Below are 23,562 nucleotides of genomic sequence, written 5' to 3'. Positions count from 1 at the left end.
GCTTCGATCTGCCAAGCTTTGCGCGACTTAGTGCACACTGCCAGCAATTTTTTAAAGTCGACAGAGCTTAGTGATCGATTGTAGGTGTGTAGCGGACAGGCACACATTTTCCACCATGACCCCTCCTCCCTGTTTTTTCTTCTTTCTTTTCATCCCTCAATATCTTTCCTCCAGTATAGGGTAGCAAACCGGAAGCACATGTGGTAGACTTCCTCGCCTTCTTTTTTCCTTTCCTCCTCATCAGAAAATATCCCGAAAGCTCACTGTCTGCAGTGACTCCAAGGCTGTTTGCTTTCTGCCTTAAATTGTAGAACCGACTAACAACTCTTTTTGAAACTTCAGAGTTTCTGTATTGATTCGTTTCGCCATCTCATTCAGAAAAATTGCGGAGTCATGGAGACGTATATAGCAATCAAAGAAAAATGATGGCAGCATGAAGGAATCGCCCAGACGGTTAATGACTTTCACGCTGAAACAGCGCTAAAATTGAGCACATAGTGAAAACACATACGACATGCTGAGCTATGTACCGTCTATTATATGGACCTTTGTTCCACGTTGTAATATTTAGCGCATGTCTGTATGAAGAAATAAACGTTACGAAACGTTATGCCCAGCATCGAGATTGACTGAAATTTCCTCATTCGAACAATCCTAGCGTAAAAGGGTTATGTGTATTTGGGCCCTGACTTTTCGGACGCCTTTAGAGGGCACTCTCCTGTTCACAATCAACTTCTAAAGGATAGTTTGTCATAATTAACCTCAAATGCATAAGGAAGTCTTCGACGTGAGTAAACCGTTGAAAATTCCACCCTAACGCATCGTGTAACGATGTGCACTGTACGTCAAAGGTACGCCACTATGCATGAAATAAAACCCCGCACGATTCTCAGCAGTATTTATTCACGGTGTATGAGCTAAATTCAACAAACGCGGATGAAAAAGAAACAGAAACACGCGCTCGAATATTTTCGCATACATTTTTTATCCGCTCATCAACAAGGCGCCCATACAAAAAAAAAGAAAGAAAGAAAAAGCAGTTATATGCAACTGAGCGTAGTCTGACGCCAAAGCGACCAATCGCTTCATTGGTACAAACATTGCTGGAGTACTTGGAGAACAAATTGCTGCAGGTTTAGTGACCTTTAGATCTTGAAAGCGCTGACAGTATGAAGAATTAATGATCTGACGTGAGGCACTCACAATCTCTTCAGAAATCGTCTTTACATCAAACACTTGCACACATAAACAAAGCAACGTGAGGCGCTGGCAGTTATGTCCACTTAGAGGGCACAAGAGATTACGAAATACCAACAGTAGAATCGTTTGTGTTGGAGGAAAACTAACATCGAGTAATCGAGCAGTGACGGGTAAGACATGTTTTTCTACATCCCTACGCAGGGTTGTATTTGCTCCTGCTTTTGGTCCAGTACTCCAGAGCTCTACCCGCTATTCTTGCGTTGGGTGGGCGACAGCCATGTTATATTGTCAACCTGGTGCGCGTAGTACATTCTTGAAAAGTCGTCGAATGTGGATAAACACGGTATATTTACCCTCTCCGCATAGAGTGGGACCACGCGAACATATCTCCGCCATCGTGTGTAGCTCTCCTACCGAATTCCCTCACTCTTTTTTCCGTACGAGCTGCGAGATATCAAAAGCGCGCGTCCACGCGAGGGTGACGGCGAAAGCGAGCGGAAAGGGGCGCGATCCCACAAAAGCGAATCTCGTGAAAGAAAGAAAACGTGCACGAGCCGGCGAGGAAGAGAGGCCGGTTGTCGCAAGGAGGTGGGCGGTCCGAAGTATCTCCCCATCGCCGTGACCGCGCGTCAACCTTCTTACTTTTCGTGCAAGGTTATAAGAGAGGCATAACCCACTCGCTAGGGCCGTGAGTGTGTGAGTGTGCGTGTGTGTGCGTGCGTGTGGACGAATGCGTGGCAGTGCTGCCAGAACGAGTAAGTAAGCAAGTAATCGGAGCGATTGGTCGTAACTTTGCGCGGCGCGCTCGTCCCTGACACACGAGTCGGGTCGTTTGTCGTCGCTGAGCACGGAAATTACGGTTGCAGTCTCGTGTTAGACAACAACGCGCAAGCACCGACTCCGTGCCTACCCAACACCTCCCGGTTGGTTGCATTGCTCTTGAAGCACCTAACCGACACTGACACCGCGTCGCCGCTCACCTGGCTGCCATGCGCTTCCGAAATAGAAGCGGTTGCTCGAACAGCTGCCGTTTCGGCGAAACGCTGATGGCGCTGGTCGTAATTCTGCTGATGTCCGCCGCACGACCTGTCCACTGCCTGGACGAGCCTGGTGAACTCGCGGAGACGGACGAAGTCCTTCCGGCTGAGTCCGCGGTCGTGGTCCAGAGCGTAGCTACCCCGCCACCCGAACCCAGCTTCATCGACAAGCTCAAGCGATGGATCGGCCAGCGCATCGACGAGTCATCACCGGCACTGACGCGCAAGCTCCTTACGGCCGACGTCTCACCGCAGTGCAGCATCGGTCTTCTGAAGATGGTACGGGGACTGCGCAACCTGGAGCCATGGGCACTAAGACGTGAGTATAGATGGCCACAGCTGCCTACGTGCATGCGGTCTCGTGTGCTAATTCGCGCTTCCTATCTACGCACTGCAGTGGGACGAACCTCTTCTGGCGCTTGAGTAAGCAATGCAAAAAAAGCCATTGTAATGAGAAGCCCAAATAGAAAATCGGCGTTAATTTTTGCTTAACTTTCTTTCCTTTTTTTTTCGTCTTTGAAGAACAAGAACCGCTGACATACGGCTCTGGCCATATTCTATCAAGAAGTTCTTTATTTATGCTTGGAGTTCACCTTGGAGAACTTCAAATACATGCAATGACATTTGTACTGCGTATATATAGGTTCGCAGCATATCCCTAGAACAAAATAATAACAACGCCTAGAGACATAAGCCATGCTGTTCGGTTAAGACGCGATGTACTGCGCTTGATTGGAAAGCCTGACTTACGTCAGTTTTGTACCCTCCGTGTCAACTATACGCAGATTATTTTAACGCCGAATAGACGGAGCTTCGTTCCACGAATATCCCCCTCCCCCTCTTTCTAGCCCATTGCCAAAGTGTAACAAAAAAAGCGGAATTGTCGCAAGATACACGAATTTGCCTGAACAAAACGGGTATATTCGCAATTATAGTGCAAAAGCAGTTACATAATAGGAATTAACGCGACCGACAATTTTTTTTTTCGGCTGAGACCTTTCCAGATAAAAGCTTACACACGAACGCAGCTTCCTAGGCAACAAGAAAGCTTACAGCTCGATGCGAAAGGCTGGCGATCTTACAAGACAAAATCCCATTCTTTAAAGGAGCTGACTGCAGTGAGGAGGCGCGTCACCTCGGCAGGTGCACTTTAGTGGAAGGAAAATAGTCAACATACGCGCGTGGTGACCGAACTACACGTTACGTGCGCCGAAGTGACACGGGCAGAGTTATGACGTCAAAAAAAAAAAAAATAGTGCATCAGCCATTGTTGAGCACTGTCGAAGATACATGTGTGTTAGCTACTATCTTAGATACTCTTCAGATGTTCTGTATCTATATCGTAATACGCCTGGTAAGACGTGTGTCAGCATCTGTATTTCCGATACGTGAAAGAATGTACGGTGTGTCTTAAGATGCAAGATACCGCTATCGTAATATTACCACGTCATTAAACTATAAACACTAACTGAACTGACTGAAGCACTAAGTCAAGCTAGTTGCTCGACATTCCTCGTAAATGCTTTTTTTTTTTTTAAACTGCGCTAGCAAACACGGACAAAATAGGAAAGACGACGGGATCTGTGCACGTGCTGTCTTCTTCCCTCGTCCTTTGTCCGTGTTTAATAGCGCGGTTAAAAAAAAAAGCCTTTCCGCTTCTGAAGCTGATACGGTTGCCACTAAGCCTCCTTAATAAAACAAATGACAGCGACATTCTGTGTCCACTGTAGACACCACACTGTGCTGTGTACGCCAATCCGTGCGGCGTCTTTCCCGCATGCTCTGATGCCGCTTCAGTGTCGTTGTCGAAGTTTCCCTTGTGTGCTGCTTTGTTACCAAATCTGAAGAATGCAACAGTGGGGTCGCCACGCGTCTAGTAGCTTTCGCATATCAGCGATTTCACACATCGGCGTGGATTAGGCCACGGCATTGGCTTAAATGCAAAGGCGGTTCAAACAACTATCGCACGATCGGCCCCCCCACGGTGGTCTAGTGGTTATGGCGCTCGTCTACTGACCCGAAGGTCGCGGGATCGAATCCCGGCCACGGCGGCTGCATTTCGGAGGCGAAAATGTTTGTGGCCCGTGTACTTAGATTTAGGTGCACGTTACTGAACCCCAGGTGGTCGAAATTTCCGGAGCCCTCCACTACGGCGTCTCTCATAATCATATCGTGGTTTTGGGACGTTAAACCCCAGATATTATCATTATTATCTATCGCACGATCGGTGCTGATGCTAGGTGTAAAGACCAAACATTCACCTAACAGAGTATGCGTTGACGTACTGTATCTTTGTTCTTCGCGCTGTCTTTGTTCAAAGCGCTTCTTAAATTACAATTTCTTTGTCAGCAGTGCTATCGCGGCTCTTTTTCTTTCTTTTTTGCATGTCATAAGTTACGCAGGTCTCCGTGCTGTACTTTTTTCTGTCTATTCACTGCAATATCTTTTTTGTTATGCGCCAAAACAATTCTTTTTTATTATTATTTTTAAACTGCTTACGTCGTTCGTAATATTTCCATATTTCATCCCACTTGAGTTTACTCTTATGTCAAGGTGAGGTTGCGGACAAAGGTAAAATAATCTCGGCGTGCCTGGAGCATACAGAAACATATTCTGCTTACAACTTAGTAAAATAGTGTAATCGAGCTTGCATTATAATATTAGAAATTATAAGAAAAATATCAGAAACATTAGGAAGGGGATTCGACGGACATCGAGAGACATGATGCCACACTCCGTTTTTCTCATGACCTTCCGCACGAGCCACTTAAAGCTATTTTCCACAGGCACTGGATTTTCTATTGTGTGACCTTAAAAGGTGGTTGGCTTCATGCTTAAATGTCATGTTCCGGGTGATGAAAATTCAGCTTTATGGTTTTCTTAAATTTGAGTACTGGGAGCTACGTGAAGGCAACCTATTGCAGAGAAGTCATGTATCCACGAGCACACAAATTGAGAGGATAATTGTTGCTGTCAGCTGCTCAATTAACGAAGTGACTGCAGAAAGCGGAAATGTCTGTTGTGAAAAGTCGAAGGCAGTTACATTCCTACGGTTGCGCATGGAATAATTCTTCTGCATGTCCGTGCTTCGACGTTTCCGGCTGCAAAGTTTAATTGGGGTTCGCATGATTACGCATGCAAGGCAGCGAGGATAATGCGCAATGTTCCTTCATGATGTTACGAGCAGTTATTCCTTGCTATCGCCAGCTGGTGGTAAAGAGTTGCCGTTATCCGTTATCATTTTTCCCCCGCGCCTTCGACCCGTTGTCAGATCAAACAACGCGAGCAACTTCCGCGACACATCAGAGAGGACCTTTGAGCCAGTTCTCGCTTCCTCGCATGCGTAATCATCCGAACCCCAATCAAACTTTGCAGCCGGATACCTCAGAGCACAGAGATGCTAGAAGAATTCTTCCTGGTGTAACTGTAGAAGCGTGACTGCTTCCGACTTTTCAATACAAACATGCCCGCTTGCTTCAGTCACTAAAAAGCTCATTATTGAATCTTAGTTAATTTGGCAGCTGAGTGCAATAATTACCATCTCACTTTGATTGCCCTCTCGATAAACGACATATCTGCAAAGGGGGCCTTCCCGTACGTCCCCGTGCTGAATTATAAGAAAACCATAAAGCCTAATTTCGATCATCCGGTACAGCTATTGATGCTGCCGCCTGTATCACGTTGCTACGTACTCACTGTGATTAGGTGATTGGGAATGGCCTTTCTAGTTTACCTAGATATATATTTCTTTTTTACCCTCTTTCTCTTTTTTTAACGCGACAGCGTTAAAGAGCTCGTATCGCAGAAATTCCGCCGTCGGCGTCGGCACCGTTGGTTGTGAGCGAAAAATCATCATCTTGTCCGTGACCGAAAAATCGAAAAAGCTGCAAATAAAATAAATAATAAAAATGTTGGGTCCGCGTGAGAATCGAACCCAGGCCGTCTGCGTGGCAAGCAGGTGTTCTACCACACAGCCACGCCTCCGCTTGGACCTGCACTAAAAGTAATTTTCATGCTTCCCAAAAATACGCGTCCTGTATACAGGTGTCACAGTACGAGATGTAATATCGCAGTAATATTGCGTGGTACAAACGTACATTGCAATCGGGCGTCACACCATGTCTATATCCTAACGACTTGGTGGTTTAAAGACAGCCACCCATTACAAAAGGCACACACTTTACTGCGCGTATTCCCTTAAGGCCACGTAGTGGGTGCATCGCAACTTCGAAAAAAATTCTGGTTTAAATCCTGCTACCCATTACATAAGGCACACACCTTAGTGCGCACATTCTGTTAAACACTCGTAGTGTTCGAAGTGCGCACTAGGGGCAGGATATCGCTATCGCGTTCAACTCTTAAAGGCGAAGCTTAAGCGGCCCCCAATTTTTTACTTCCTTACCTTTCTATCCCCCCTTACCCCTTCCCCAGTGCAGGGTAGCAAACCGAAAAAACATTCTTCTGGTTAACCTCCCTGCCTTTCACTTAGAGTGGCCCTGCAACACGTTTCGAAGTAGCCATAGAATGGCTTCACTAAAGGAGCTCATTGCCTCATGAATCGACCGCCGCAAAGACCTAAAATTTATTTCCGTTACAAAACACCAGGTAATCCGAGCTTAAGTGGCAGTGGTGGGAATAGCGGCGCTTTGTCTCACTGTAATACGTATGAAGCGTTTCTCGGTCCCGCAAGTTCTCTCGTAGAAAAAAAAAAATATCGCAAAAATATTGCACATTAATGAATATGCAGCGAACGGATTCTTTACGCCACCAGATAAGTAGAATTGGAAAGGTCATGGCAGCTTAATGTGATCTGCATACTCGATGCGTCAAAAGAAATGTCGCCAGCAGCGTTGTTGCTGCCGTACACCTGTACAGTGATTAGGTATTGCGTAAACGCTGGTACGTTTACTTACAAGGTAAAAAGCAACAGCGGGTATTTGAGCCTCTGTGCAGAGTCTTCTTACTGACGTTCTTCTAAATGGATGGTGACCAAGCAGCTGGCAGGCAAAGCAGAGCAGCGACTCTCACCAATTACAAACACTACAAGCAAAAACCGTTTACAGCGCAGGGTATAAAGAGCTTCATGCATGAAGCTAAAGCAACCTAATAAACTTTTTCGGACTGAAGATATTATACTTTGAGCAAGAAGGACAAACATTTTGAGATACTAACAGACATTTCATTGAAATAAAACAAGTTTGGTCGAAATTAAGAATTTCCAAGCAAAAGTTATTCTTTATGCGCGTTCGCTGCGACATTACATAAAACCATAAAATGAATTTGCGAAGGTGTCGAAGTATCTTGACATACGACTGCAAAGTATCGTATCGGATACGATAATTGCGGTAGTATATTGTATCGATATCTCAAATACCTTTCAGCCGATTATCTGGTATCGTATAGTGACGCAGCTGGAAAATATCCTCGCCCAGTCCTGGCGTCCGCTCAATTAAGTGACACAGGCACACTAATGACGCCTAAAAATGCTGTGTCGGCCGTACGTTACGTGCGCACAAGTGACACGGGCAGACCACTCAAGCCTAAAAAATATTGCATCGTCATATCATTTTGCTGCCGCACGGGTCTGCTAACAGTTCCCCGTAACCGCCGTGAAGTTGTAAAAATGACGGGCCCCCTCACCATGTACACTCTTAAAAAAAAGGGTGTCTGTACTGACTACCTTTGGGTGGTAATCGCCTCGCTACACATATGATGACCTTTTGGGGTGTCAAACGACTCCCTTCGTTCTTCAGACCAACGACTCCCTTCTTCACAATTTGGGGTGTCAAACGACTCCCTTCGTTCTTCAGACCAACGACTCCCTTCTTCACAAGCAGAGAGTCTACGTTACTCCCAACGCAGGAGTCTACGTGACTACCTTTTATTTCCCGCTAGTACCTCTAGGTAGTCAGGGTGACCCCTTTGCCATGGTAACGCTGACCCCCACTGGAGCGTTCCTTTGACTCCGTTGTCCTTAAGGACAGTGGTGTACATGACTCCCCTGGCAAGAGTCAGTGTGACCACTTCGTGGTACTCAATGAGACACTCTGCAACAAATAATGCGTTTATTTTTCTTCTTGGTCGATACTGATGAAACTTGCCGAGTTTAGGTTTACTTATGTGGCGATTTCAAATATGCAATTATCTGGAAGAAAACGCAGTTTTTACACATAAAAATTTCATATGTCTTGATGAGCAAGCCTTTCCAACCTTGGAGTTACAAAGTAAATCGACATATCGCTATAGTTAGGGGATAAAAACTGTATGCAATAGTTTTAAAGGAGTTTACTGCGCTGTTCTGGCATAATGTTCATGAACCCACTAGCCCACATACGAACTCGCGTTTTAAACCCATTTGAGTTAAAAGTTACGTAATATTGAACTCTCGTGAGCGAATCACCAGCTAGACATACACTTACTGGTCAATGTTCAGCATACTATGACTATTGTTAAGTGGGTTTAGGACATGCATTCTGGTTATGTTGCATACAGTTCCCATTTCATATTATTGTGATATGCTTACTTTGTAACTCGTGCAGGCCTAACATGGCACATGAAATGTTTGATATACTTAACACGACATATAATAGTAGAAAAATATTTGCATTTTCAAAATCAGCGTACAAATACACATAAACTAAACAAGTTTTATAGAGATTGATCAAGAATTTCAAAAGAACTTCAAATCAGAGCGAACACCATTAGGGTTTTTATCTGACAATCGACGAAAGTTGGTGCCGCTACCTCTTGTTACTCAACAAGGCACTTCCACCGGGTTTACTCAAACAGGAACACTGTGGTGGATGCATGACAGCCGCGACAAGTTTTTGTAGCAACTTTACAGTGCTGCACTCGATTCCTCTGGGGGAAATAAAATACTACTCGAAGTTTATATAGATGAGTCTCAGAACAATTTCCGCTCGCGTAAAACAACAAAAAATGTTGATTCTAGAAGAAAGTAAGCCATGCAACACGGAAACAGAAGAGATGCGGACAGCTCAAACGCTAGCGTTTGGTTTGTCTGTGTCTTCTCTTTCACATCTGCATGCCTTCATCCTATAAACAAACTGAAATTTCTGCGATTCGTAAAATTATTCTTTGAATCGGTTTTAAACACTTCATGCCATTTCATACATGTTCACATTGTAATGACAACCTACTGTTTTATCAGTAAGCACCTAAACTATAGGCACAACATCCTGCGAATAATGCGTAGTCCTTAGCCACGTCACCACAATTGTTAAGCATTTTATATATATATATATATATATATATATATATATATATATATATATATATATATATATATATATATATCTGTGTGTGTGTGTGTGTGTTTGACATTTTTGAGCGCGCAAAAAAACAGGGACGAAAAACGACGCGGACACAGCGCTGACTTCCAACATATGCTTTATTTTCTACAGTGGTACATATATATATATAGACAACAAAAAGCAACGCACGCAGGTGCATTGTACAGGAAGGCTTCATGTAAAACCACAAATAAGTATGCATGATAAGCAATCAAACAACCTGATACCGGATTTTTTTCTTCTTTAAGAGATCAAGCGGTCATTCCTGACTACCACTATCGTCTAGTCACCCTGCGGGCCTTGCTTAGAAAGTCTAGTTCTTTTTGGATAGGCCAATTGAAGGTGCACTAATGCACATGTCTCCCAAACTTGCAATCTTCGCCGCTTCAATTATCTCGCGTGTTGTTTGTGCCTGGCTCCTTCCTGTCGCAGTGCACTGCGAATACATGTGATCGCACCCACACTTCCTGCAGTGGAAAGCCAAATGTCCCACACCTCCAGTTCGCACGTTATTTGCGTGCTCACGCAGCCTGTCATTGGCACACCGTCCCGTCTGCGCTATGTATTTCTTGCCACAGGACAGCAGTAACTCATAACGATGTTGTTCTCACATTTAACAAAGCTTTCTTTGTGCTTTTTTTGGCACCTGGGTTTTTCAGAACCACTGCAGGAGGCCTTGCACAGATTATAAAGCTTGTTTGGTGCTGAAAGGACGACTCTTACGTTGGCGTTGTTTCCTATCTTTTTCAGCCTATGTGAGACATCGTGAAGGTACGGTATGACGGCGCATTTCTGCTTGACAGGCTCCGTTTCTGGTGAAGCCTGCTCCTCACCCTCGCGAGCATGTTTGACAGTCTTGAGAAGACCCTCCGCCACAGATGTGACGACATACTGAGGAAACCCCGCCTTTTTCAGGCAGTCAGCTTGCGCCTGGAAACTACACGAACACTTGTGAGGACATGAGCGGCGAAGCGCATTCATTAGGGTTAATTTTGCAATACCCCTTTTAACTAGCTTGGAGTGGCCCGAAGAAAACGGCAGAAGCGGCTTATTGGCCCTAGGCTCGTACGACCAGCAGACCTGGTCTCGCTCGAAGAACATTCGTAAGTCAAGAAAACGCAAGGCGTTGTTTTGCGGCATTTCATGCGTGACTGCGAGCGGTTGCAGGAAACGCGTGAACAGATCAAGTACGTTTGAAGAGTCATTGCCAAATTCGCCTGGACTTGATTCTAGAAAGACAACGTAGTCGTCTACATATCTAAACACCTTCTTTACATTTGTGCCTGTTAGCTCTGTTTCTAGTAACAGGCACAAATGTAAAGAAGGTGTTTAGATATGTAGACGACTACGTTGTCTTTCTAGAATCAAGTCCAGGCGAATTTGGCAATGATTCTTCAAACGTACTTGATCTGTTCACGCGTTTCCTGCAACCGCTCGCAGTCACGCATGAAATGCCGCAAAACAACGCCTTGCGTTTTCTTGACTTACGAATGTTCTTCGAGCGAGACCAGGTCTGCTGGTCGTACGAGCCTAGGGCCAATAAGCCGCTTCTGCCGTTTTCTTCGGGCCACTCTAAGCTAGTTAAAAGGGGTATTGCAAAATTAACCCTAATGAATGCGCTTCGCCGCTCATGTCCTCACAAGTGTTCGTGTAGTTTCCAGGCGCAAGCTGACTGCCTGAAAAAGGCGGGGTTTCCTCAGTATGTCGTCACATCTGTGGCGGAGGGTCTTCTCAAGACTGTCAAACATGCTCGCGAGGGTGAGGAGCAGGCTTCACCAGAAACGGAGCCTGTCAAGCAGAAATGCGCCGTCATACCGTACCTTCACGATGTCTCACATAGGCTGAAAAAGATAGGAAACAACGCCAACGTAAGAGTCGTCCTTTCAGCACCAAACAAGCTTTATAATCTGCGCAAGGCCTCCTACAGTGGTTCTGAAAAACCCAGGTGCCAAAAAAAGCACAAAGAAAGCGTTGTTAAATGTGAGAACAACATCGTTATGAGTTACTGCTGTCCTGTGGCAAGAAATACATAGCGCAGACGGGAAGGTGTGCCAATGACAGGCTGCGTGAGCACGCAAATAACGTGCGAACTGGAGGTGTGGGACATTTGGCTTTCCACTGCAGGAAGTGTGGGTGCGATCACATGTATTCGCAGTGCACTGCGACAGGAAGGAGCCAGGCACAAACAACACGCGAGATAATTGAAGCGGCGAAGATTGCAAGTTTGGGAGACATGTGCATTAGTGCACCTTCAATTGACCTATCCAAAAAGAACTAGACTTTCTAAGCAAGGCCCACAGGGTGACTAGACGATAGTGGTAGTCAGGAATGACCGCTTGATCTCTTAAAGAAGAAAAAAATCCGGTATCAGGTTGTTTGATTGCTTATCATGCATACTTATTTGTGGTTTTACATGAAGCCTTCCTGTACAATGCGCCTGCGTGCGTTGCTTTTTGTTGTCTATATATAATATGTACCACTGTAGAAAATAAAGCATATGTTGGAAGTCAGCGCTGTGTCTGCGTCGTTTTTCGTCCCTGTTCTTTTGCGCGCTCAAAAGTCAAACATGAATTACCAACTTGCCGATGCCTACGCTCTCTCAATATATATATATGTGTGTGTGTGTGTGTGTGTGTGTGTGTGTGTGTGTGTGTGTGTGTGTGTGTGTGTGTGTGTGTTGTGTGTGTGTGTGTGTGTGTGTGTGTGTGTGTGTGTGTGTGTGTGTGTGTGTGTGTGTCATTCCATGCCAAGTGTCCCAGACGTGGCGCTCGCACATCACAGATTTTGCTGATAAAATTTGTGCCTTTTTCCTGTGCCACATGGAGTATTGTGGCAAAACACTTTTGGTCGAAAAAAATTTTGACAATCATGGCACCCCCTCGAAATTCGCTTCTATTTATTAAACTGTACCTAATAGAAAAATGTGTATAAAATCTATTTTTTGTGTTGAGCTACGAAACCGCGCTTGCGCTATCACAGAGGTTCTGTTTAGTTGTCCCATTCATTATTTCCGATTTTTTTGTGTTTCACTACCAGCTACGTAGCTTCAAAAACTACAAAAATCTTCAATGTTCGTGAATTTTTCTTGAGCTATTTGCAACTCACCCTAACCAATATTAATCATAGCCTGATTTCCAGGAAAGTGTATTTTAGTACAGAAATGTTTAGGGGTAAAATAGACTTCAAATCTTTCCGAAAAAATTGTGATATTTGAGAAAATGTACGATTTGTCACATGTTTGACCGTATTTTTCATACTGATGCGGTCAAAGTAAAAATCCTCGTCATGTGGCGTTTGATAGAAGACTTCATCGTTAAGTAACGAAGAAAGTCTAATCAAATCATTTTTTTTTGTTTTAAGGAAGAAAATAATTTTTGAATTTGGCCCTCCGATCGCGCAGTGCATTTCATTTTGCTGCCACTTCGCCGCAAAGCACGTGGTCGCCCTTACAGCTGACACTCGTCACAGGCAGCGGCCAGATGCGAGATGTATGTCAGCGGCTCGTGAGTGGTCGAAAGTCTTGTCGCGCTGTCAGGGCGACGAGTAATGAATTTGCGTTACAATGAGCATTTGCTAGACGGGCCCAATGGGAAATAATGACGCCCGAGAGCAGCATGTGGAGTCGTTGGCACAATGTCCTAGAGGGACGTCTGCACAACTAGCATACACATACTGAAAGAAATAATGCACACTGTACACACTTCTTTCTCAGGGTATACATGTTGTACAGACGGCCTCTAGCACAATGTGCCAACGACGCCATAGGCTGCTCTCGGGCGTCCATACTTCCCATTGGGCCCGCCAAGCAAGCTCACATTGTAACGCGAATTCATTACTCGTCGCCCTGACATCAACGTGACAAGACTTTCGACCACTCACGAGCCACTGACATACATCTCGCATCTGGCCGTTGCCTGTGACGAGTGTCAGCTGCAAGGGCTACCACGTGCTTTGCGGCGAAGTGGCAACAAAATGAAATGCACTGCGCGTTCGGAGGGCCAAATTCAAAAATTATTTTCTTCCTTTAAAGAAAAAAATGATTTGATAAGACTTTTTTCATTACTTAACGATGAAGTCTTTTATCAAACGCCGCATGACGAGGATTTTTACTTTGACCGCATCAGTATGAAAAATATGGTCAAACATGCAACAAATCGTACATTTTCTCTAATATCACAATTTTTTTTCGGAAAGATCTGAAGTCTATTTTACCCCTAAACATTTCAGTACTAAAATACACTTTCCTGGAAATCAGGCTATTATTAATATTGGTTAGGGTGAGTTTCAGATAGCTCAAGAAAAATTCACGAACTTTGAAGATTTTTGTAGTTTTTGAAGCTACGTAGCTGGTAGTGAAACACAAAAATTCGGAAATAATGAATGGGACAACTAAAGAGAACCTCTGCGATAGCGCAAGCGCAGTTTAGAAGCTCAACACACAAAAGTAGATTTTATACACATTTTTCTATTAGGTACAGTTTAATAAATAGAAGCGAAATTCGAGGGGGTGCCAGGACCGTCAAAAATTTTTTCGAGCAAGAATGTTTTACCACAATACTCCATGTGGCACAGGAAAAAGGCACAAATTTTATCAGCAAAAGCTGCGATGTGCGAGCGCCACGTCTGGGACACTTGGCATGGAATGACCCTTAAATATAAGAGCTACAGAAAGATCACGAAGGTCCTGATACTGTAGGAAGGCATTTGACACACGACGTACGTTTTAGCACTATGCTAATGCTAAAACGTACGTCGTGTGTCAAGTACCTTATATATATAAGGTATGATATATATAAATATATATATTTAGCGGTGGTATGGAGAGTTCTGTACAGAACTGAAATACAGAAACACCGTCCAGAAATACAGCGAGACACATTACTGTCAGAATGAGTGAGATATGAAAAGCAATAGTTTCGCTAACATCGTTCATTACTGTCAAATGCGGCAATATACTAGACCTGGCATAAACATTAGCATAGCCAGCAGTCAGTTTTTATGAATAGGAATCAATGGCCAGCCATCAAGCACTTCTTTGCGACATCCATTACATATTTTATGTGGCATACAGCGCAAAACATGCAACATGTGTAGTTCTCATGTAGTACAGGATTCTCATGTAGTCATCTGAGATACAGGACCCCAATAGGTGACACAGCTTGCGTGCATGAGCTTGGCAGTGTCGTGTTCCCAGACCATGTCAGGGTCAGGTGGCATTCTGGCGAAAAGGACAGCAGGTTGCACTGATTCGAGACCACTCACGGCCAGACCTTAAGCGTGGCTATTCCGAATTCTTGGACACGTCTTGACTACCTCGAGACACGAAGTTTCCAAGGAGGCTTCCTGGTCAAATGCAGCTGTAGAGCTTCAATGTGCAGTCTTGAAGCAACCTGAAATAGTCAAGTGCACAAAAATAAACACATGATGACAGACAGATCGATCACCTTTTAATCTGACAAGGGCAGCGCTCACACACCAGATTCCATGAAGTGTCATGGCAATGAACAAAACCAGGGATACTCATTAACTTTGCTGTACTTTGAGGGTCTGTTACTCCCTTAGCCAGCTGCAACTGTTTCCGCTGCATGACCTCCGTACAATTAGAAGGATGTTTTTTTAGAGAACGCATATTCTTATCAAAATTGTATAATAGTCATGCTCAAGATGTTTTCGCGCACACACTCTATGTCAAGAAGGAAATAGTTTGCTGCAACTAAAATGGCAATGAAGAGATTAATTAACAAAAACTCATTAATTAACTTTTAATTCCTGACCTGGAGGTAGTTGTTTATATTAGAAAGTTGTATCGCGTGCCAATTTATGGCATACACATTTTTTTTAATCGCGAAAGTTACACGTAATTCGTGATATTCATCCTTGAATTTCAAGGACGAAATCGAAACTGATAGCGCCTGACGTGCAGGAAACGTCGCTTCTCTGTTACGTAAGCTCGGAGCTACACGTGAAAAGAAGGTGATGATAGTTTAATGAAGGTGGGCCGAAGCAGAATGTGATCAGGAAAATCTGCAAGCATTCAGAAATACACAAGTAAACAGCTTATTATTTGGGTGCGATGTGTGGTACTTATCTGTAAACATAGAAAGAAAAGGTTGATATTACTGCCGTTTCGGATGCGCGCATCTCGAAAGAAACAAATGAGCACCAAACGCCACATGCAAAGGTAAGGCGATCCGCTGACGCAAGTTAGATGACTTGCCAGTTTTCACGAAAAGGTACGACCACGACGCGCCTTCATTCAAATTTCGTCACTCCCTTGTCGCGGGCAGCTCCGGTCTGACGTAACAGAAAAACCGCGTTTTCTGTGTGCCGGACACGATCAATTTTGATTTAGCCCTTAAAATTTCACAATAAATATCTCGAGTTACGTAAAACTTTCATGATTTCTGAAAAATGGGTATACCATAAAGCGGCACGCACTACAAATTTCTAATATAAACTGCCCTCAAGTCAATAAATAAAAATTAGTTAACGGGGTTTTGTTAATTAGTCCCGTCAACGCATTTTTTGTTGCGGCAGAATATTTCCGCCTCGAACTAGAGTACTACTGGAGCGTGACTGTCATAGAGTTTTTTTATAAAAGATATGTACTGTCTGAAAAAAAATCACCCTGTATAGCATGGCAGCAGTATTTTAATAATAATAATAATTGTTGGGGTTTGACGTCCCAAAACCACGATAAGATTATGAGAGACGCCGTAGTGGAGGGCTTCGGAAGTTTCGACCACCTGGAGTTCTTTAACGTGCACCTAAATCTAAGCACACGGGTCTAAACCATTTTCGCCTCCATCGAAAATGCGGCCGCGGCAGCCAGGATTCGATCCCGCAACCTGCGGGTCAGCAGTAGAGCACCATAACCACTAGACTAGCAGTATTTTAACGAAGACCTGTAGGTCGCGGGATCGAGTCCCGGCCTCGGCGGCTGCATTTCCGTTGGAGGCGAAAATGTTTGAGGCCCGTGTACTTAGATTTAGCTGCACGTTAAAGAACCCCAGGTAGTCGAAATTTCCAGAGCCCTCTACTACGGCGTCTCTCAATCATATCGTGGTTTTGGGATGTTAAACGCCAAATGTTATTATTAGTTTAACGAAGAAAACGGCAAAATGTGTATACAGCTACACGAAATATGGCGAATGTACGACAAGACTAGGCTTGCCTTCACTGCCTTCTTTCTGTCGCATCATTGTGAGCGTGCCCTTCTAGTGCCTGGCTTCAGAACAGCTGCACGAAGGTGCAGCTATTCTAAAGGCCTAATGTGCCATTTTTTCTTCAGATCTATATCAACAGGCAAAGGTCTCGTTTTTCCGTTTGTCTGGAAGGACAACCCACCAGCCAGCGTTGACCAGTATAGAGGGTTGGGAGCAAACTCGGGCAAACTGTGCAGCACAAACATCACCTCAAACCTCAAACAATTGAGGTGATGAGAAGCGGTCAAACAAAAAGGAACAGTGCTGAAGTGACTTATATACATATTAAAAACAACAGCTGATTATGGCACGAAATTGGGACAATTAAGGTGCATTGTAAAAGGATGTCAAATGAGGTACCCTGCTGTAAAAAGTGCTAAATATTCATTGCAGACTATGGCGAATAGAATTCAAATAGGATACAGCGAGTGTTTCGAGGTATAATGACGAAGCAATAATTGCTAGAGATTTATGAGCGAAAAGCACAATGCGATTAAGCGGTGCTACATAGTGGGAGATCACGGATTAATTTCAACTACCTGGAGTTCTTCAACGTGCACAAATCAGAGGGCATGGGAGTTTCTGTATCTCGCCCCCTTCTAAATGCAGCTGCCGAGGTCAGGAATAGAACCCGCGTCCTTGGGCTTCGCAGCGTAACGCTTCCAAGTCCATTTTAAAGGATTTTTGTCCACTGCCCACAACATCACTGTAGACTGTATCTTTGTGTTGAAAATAATAACGAACTGAACCACGGCTGGTATAACAAAGGCATCCAATATCCACGAAACACCGCGTTTGAGCAGTATGTTTACTGCCATTATTACTAGCCGGTGTTGTGTTTACTATTAGGTACTAGCACCACACCACATTAAACAAAGCAAGTATCACAGGAGGATGAGGTTATGCTCGTATGCAGTTTGTGGACAAAAAAAAAAAAAACTACAACTTTGAAGTGAACTCACATTTACCTTTGTTGCATGATAATTTTTAGCATCATAAGATCAAGTCACCACTGTTTCAATTAAATGAAACCGTGCTACAAAAGCTATTGCATCAAAGTTTTATAGCAGTTACGCACGCACGCACGCACGGACGCGCGCACACACACACACACACACACAAACAAACAAACAAACAAGCAAACACGGCGAGAAGTTCGAATATGCAGCGAATAAATACGTATTAAACGTGTTTCAACGTCTGGGTAGCAAAGGAAAGAAACACTAAATTCTAGAGTTTCACGAGCTAAAATCATGATCTGGATATCAGGCATGTTCGGGCCGGGTGCATTAGATTGATTTTGATCAGCTTTACTTACCCTTCAAATATATATCGGTGCAACGTTGCTCTACGTGTCACCACACTCGACTTGCAACCGAGATTTCAACTCGCAATTTCATGTTTTTCTGGCATGTATGGAATAAGGAAACACGATATTGGCGCGCACCACTCCGTTTTACCCGCTACTGGATAGTCCAGTGCGGTTTTCGTCGTTGCCAAGCCATTGAAACACGATAGCAAAATCCGTGCAACTGGAACATCAGAAAGACAAGTGGCAAAGCTACGTGTGAAGCGAATAAAAGAGTTGTAGGCAGAAGCCGGCAGAACTCACCTGAAATCTATAACGACCGTAGGAGCGTCGTCCACAGGCTTCGTCTGTCGGTGCCACTGGGATCCGTCATGCGCTGCCATCTTGCTCAGGCAAGTTCACGACGAAACGAAGCTTACTGCAGGGACTTCTCCGTCCGGAGGCTGCTTTTCCCAAACACTGAGTGACACTGCTTCAGCCAGTCACGGCAAGAGTGAGCCGACGGCACGATACTACGCCACGAATGCATAGCACGGAAGGAACGTCACGCAAAACGATCAGCCAGACACGGCAAGAGCGAGCCGACGATACGTTACTACGCCACAAATGCATAGCACGAAGAAAGTCACGCAAAACGATCACTTGCAATCACGCCTGGCGACACAGATTATTCTGGTAGACTAAAGAACGACCACAACGAGACGGATCACAAACAATGCCGTCTAACGACGCCAAAATGGCTGTCTCGTATTGATGGCTTCGGCTTTGGATTAAAGTAGCCTCCACGAACGCCTAAATGGTTTCGGTTTTGTTTTGGTGCTATAGAACACACATCCATGCATAGTTAAAGCTCTATTGAATAATATCAGGGTGGATGAGGCGAAGCGTGCCCTGTGTGTGTCTGTAAGGGCTGTACGGTGGGAGGGGGCGCAGGTGAACGTGCATCCCCTGCTCTAGGGGCTAGGGAGAGTGCGGTGAGGCCGTGTGTGCGTGCCTAGCTGTGCTCAACGTTTGCTGAGCGATTTGGTGGCCCGCGCGGATTATCGTGAAGATATAGTTTAGCTGTGGCGGGCAAAAATGATGACCACGCGAGCTATAATTCTGGTAGTATTGTCGCTCTTTAGGAGACGCGGTAAAGCGTCGCCTTGATAACCGGTCTGCGCGGTTATCATGCCAGCTTTGCGGCACATGTTTTTACGGCCGTCGAGTTAGATGTGTTCCCGATCGCCAGTGCGTTCAACACCATGCACGTCCATTTCACTAATAAATGTATGTTTTCTGCCATACATGCTGTCGTAGGAATCTACAAACCTCGCTTGCAAACGTGCGAAGATTCGCAAATTTGTCAGCGCTGCCATTGTTAAACGTATAACTCTGAATGTTTCGCTTGGGGGCAAGATTTTTTAAGAACCCTGTTTACTTGTAGACGTTTTCGAAGCGCCGTTTCAGAAATATCGTAACTGAAGCCATAACACAATACGTGCGTAATTCCACATTTTACGAATCCGTGTTATATATTCTCAACCAAAATTTTTCGGTATACCACAAGCCAAAGAAGCGAACTGTATCTTGGTCGCAGCCAGTGAAGCTTTCTTTTTAAAAAAAACCCACCCTGTATATGCAGAACCATCACTGACTCCCTTGGAGCAAGGGAGTCATCTATTTCATTCAGGAGCGTCGACCAGAGCATTGTGACTCCCCTTAGAAAAAAAGGTGGTCATCGGCTGCCACAAAGAGAGTCAAGCAGACGTGACTCCCTTTTGACTCTCTTTTTTTTAAGAGTGTAGTGAGTGCCTTCTTTAATGGCGCGCTGCGCCACGATACAAACGTTTCAGTTCTAACGAAGGGTTATCTTGATCTTATGTAGTATAAGCTCGATTTCCACGAATGGCCAGAGACAGAGAGAAGCAAGGAAAGACAGCGAGGTTGACCAGACGCACGTCCGGTTTGCTACCCTGCATTGGGGGAGAGGGATAAGGGGGCGAAAAGAGAGACAGAGGAAGAGAATGGATGAGGGATGGACACAATCACGAGCACACTTGGAGGAGCACATCCAGTCTACAGATGGCCGCTCAGATTTGTTGAGTGCAGCTACTTCAGTAGCACTTTAGTTGCATAATATTTTAGAGCAGCGCGAAAGACGGGACAAAGGACAAGAAGTTCACAGACGAGCGCTTACTCGCAACTGGCAGATCTATTAGAAAAACCAAGGAAAAGAAAACATACAGAAGGTGACCCAAATGATCTATGTTATCGCCGCCACGTGGGGATCATACTAACATGCGCAAGGCCAAGAAAACCAAAAGAACCAAGAAATAGCGATAGTTAAAACTCTACCGTCATAATACCAGATAGGCAGCAGCAAGGTAAACCAGCAAAACCAGAAAAACAAAAACACAAAAGCCAAAAAGCGTCTATCTACCCCGCCTCCAAAAAACTAATTTCGGTTCGCGATAGCGCCACTGAAGGAGAGCTGATGCAACTCTCCCCAGCATTCCTTGGAGGTGGGGTAGATAGACGCTTTTTGGCTTTTGTGTTTTTGTTTTTCTGGTTTTGCTGGTTTACCTTGCTGCTGCCTATCTGGTATTATGACGGTAGAGTTTTACCTATCGCTATTTCTTGGTTCTTTTGGTTTTCTTGGCCTTGCGCATGTTAGTATGATCCCCACGTGGCGGCGATAACATAGATCATTTGGGTCACCTTCTGTATGTTTTCTTTTCCTTGGTTCTTCTAATAAATCTGCCAGTTGCGAGTAAGCGCTCGTCTGTGAACTTCTTGTCCTTTGTCCCGTCTTTCGCGCTGCTCTAAAATATTATGGAACCTTACCAACCAGCCCAACTGTCGACCTTGCTGCACTTTAGTTGCCTTCTGCGCTCGCGAAGCACATGTCCAAGGTCACAGAATCCTGTCTACAGAAAATGGCGTGTATAGTCCAGTTGTTCCAAAAGCATCCGGAATGGAAATCGCTGGGCGTCACAGCGAGCGCAGCTGCACAGGACGTGTTCGAGTGTCTCTTCGGTTCCGCAGGAGTCGCATGCAGAGGAGTCCGCCATACCGATGCGAAACGAGTACGCCGATGTGAATGCAACGCCCTACGAAAAGCGGCATAACAGCGTCGCATCGGAGCGGGAAATTCGCGATGTTAGCTGTAGCTCGAGCGAAGGATCAAGTTTATATAGCTGACACCTTTGGAAGCTGGTAGGCGACCAAAAGTGCGTGTAAGATTTCGAGCTAGCAAATAAAGTTGTCTTGCCGCATCAGTCCTTGATAGAGGTGTCGGAACCACTCTGGTTCCTTCATGGGTTGAGCGTGCTGCATCGTCGGTTAATTGATTCCCAGTAATACCGGTATGTCCTGGCAGCCACTGATACATAATATCATGTCCTCGTGCTCCAGTTTAATGGTGACAGTTTCTTATTTCATGTACCAACTGTTCATGAGTCCTCTTACGCACGACAAACTGCAAACTCTGAAGTGCTGCCTTCGAATTGCAGACTATGACCCATTTGCATGGACGCTTTTGAACAATATGTTGTTCATAGCAGCAAGCTCTGCTGCCGTAGACATCGTTATATGCGACTATTTAAATTTCATTGTAATTGCTGCAGCCGGAACTACAGCTGCACCTCATGAGCTGTTTGGCGAGGCCGATCCATCAGTATAGATCTCCATTCGGTCCGAGTATGTCTCATGTAATAATAGCCCTGTCGCTTGCTGTAATGCTATTCTGGAATGGTCGTTCTTCTTTCTTATACCCGGAATTTCAAGGCGTACCTGTCGCTGGTCGAGACACCACAAGGGACATAGAGTTCTCGTAGCTGACGTATAACCTGGTGGAATGCTGTTTAAATCATTGACTATGATGTCTTAAAACGTAGCTCGAGGTCTTTCGAATGGCCAGATCACTGATTACGTGACGTAGCTCATCTCTAAGGCATCGCGCAGCTATAGGCGCCGCCAGTCAGTTTGAGTTGCCTCAGCTGTTTCTGACTGATTACTGGGCTCTTCAGAAATGGGGCATAATTTGTTGGGGTTTTGTTGACACGTGGAACCTCATGGCAGTTCCGTTCCTCTTCTGGCATGTGGACTGGGCCGTCGTCTGTTGCAGAATTCTTTTTACGCAACAAATTCAACATTCGTTAAGGCGCAAGGGAAAATAATGTAAGCTTACCTGTCTGACTGTGATAACGAATCCCCTAATTAAAATATTTCCTGTCAGTCATTTATTCATTATTTTTGCTTTGTGAGCCGCTATTGCGTGCTTGGTTAGCCAGAGTGTGTGCAACACTGTAACGGAAGTGAAAATTTCTGTAACAATCACATGTCGCTCTGCTAAGACTCTCATCATTGCAGTGTTTGTAATACCCGACATCAAGTGTTTCTGACTGCGCGAACGGCCATGTTGATAGTACATCGCGTGGTGATCTTATGAAAGCTGTTGCATTGTGACCCAAACCGTATGACGAAGGGCGACATCTTCCTTTCTCGATGTGTGCCAACCTTAAATCCATTCGACAGGCTTCCATTCCCCGATCTCTCTCTCTCTCTCTCTCTCTCTCTCTCTCTCTCTCTCTCTCTATATATATATATATATATATATATATATATATATATATATATATATATATATATATATATACATATATATATATATATATATATATATATATATATATATATATATATATATATATATATATATATATATATATATATATATATATATATATATATATATATATATATATATATATATATATATATATATCGAACGCTGGCGATCCAATCGCTATAGCTTCGCTTATACCAGCCGGCACGGGATGCGTAACGCAACCCTCTGAAAAACCCAATAGGGTTCCTGAAGCGTCCGCACAGGCCTAAAGGAATCCACCGCACTCGCGAACGTCATTCGCGTAAATACCAGGCGTGCCGGAAGAGTGAGGTCTACTAGTTAACTAAGTCGGGATCCTCAGTAGTTCAACAGATCCAAGGACACTACATAACCGGTTACGACAGCCGCCTACAGCAGCAGAGAGAAGAACTAGCATGAGGACTTATTATGCAATGACGTCATCAGCGGGTTTCGAAATGGACGTGATGAGTTTTCCGACGTATTAAAATATATGCGCGAGGGAAGTCAGCTCTAGCCGACGCGGGCGATGATAATGCCATCTAAAGTAAGTGCTCGGGTTCAGTGCGGGATGCCCGCTTTGTTAGTTGGCGCGGAATCAAACTCGGCGTGTACCTTGTTCACTTGAGGCAAACTTGGACGCATACACTGACGCAAGCATGTAGCGCACAGCGATGACGAAGTCGATAATTTTTTTTCCTTGAAGGAATAGAAAGACCAGCAAAGCACCTTCATTTAAAATGCCTTCCTTGAATCAAGCTACCAGGTGCTAATGTAAGAATTTATGCAGGCCCTGAAGCAGTCGGTACGCAAACGAAACCTTAATTGCACTTTTACATTTCTATTATATATACAGCATCAGGCCTAC

General features: G+C 44.6%; 1 protein-coding gene across 1 annotated transcript in view; it reads left to right on the top strand.

Annotated features, from left to right (window-relative positions):
- The first annotated feature begins 2,166 nt into the window (after positions 1-2,166).
- The window catches only part of LOC125756877 (uncharacterized), a 53,329-nt gene continuing 31,933 nt past the window's right edge, over positions 2,167-23,562 (top strand). Inside the window, exon 1 of the mRNA XM_049411867.1 lies at positions 2,167-2,556. Coding sequence (XP_049267824.1) covers positions 2,190-2,556 — 367 coding nt within the window. The 5' untranslated portion in view covers positions 2,167-2,189. The remainder of the gene's footprint in view (positions 2,557-23,562) is intronic.

This window comes from Rhipicephalus sanguineus, chromosome 1 (assembly GCF_013339695.2).
Source record: "Rhipicephalus sanguineus isolate Rsan-2018 chromosome 1, BIME_Rsan_1.4, whole genome shotgun sequence".
Classification (NCBI taxonomy): Eukaryota; Metazoa; Arthropoda; class Arachnida; order Ixodida; family Ixodidae; genus Rhipicephalus; species Rhipicephalus sanguineus.
This window is presented reverse-complemented; position numbering and strand designations above follow the sequence as displayed.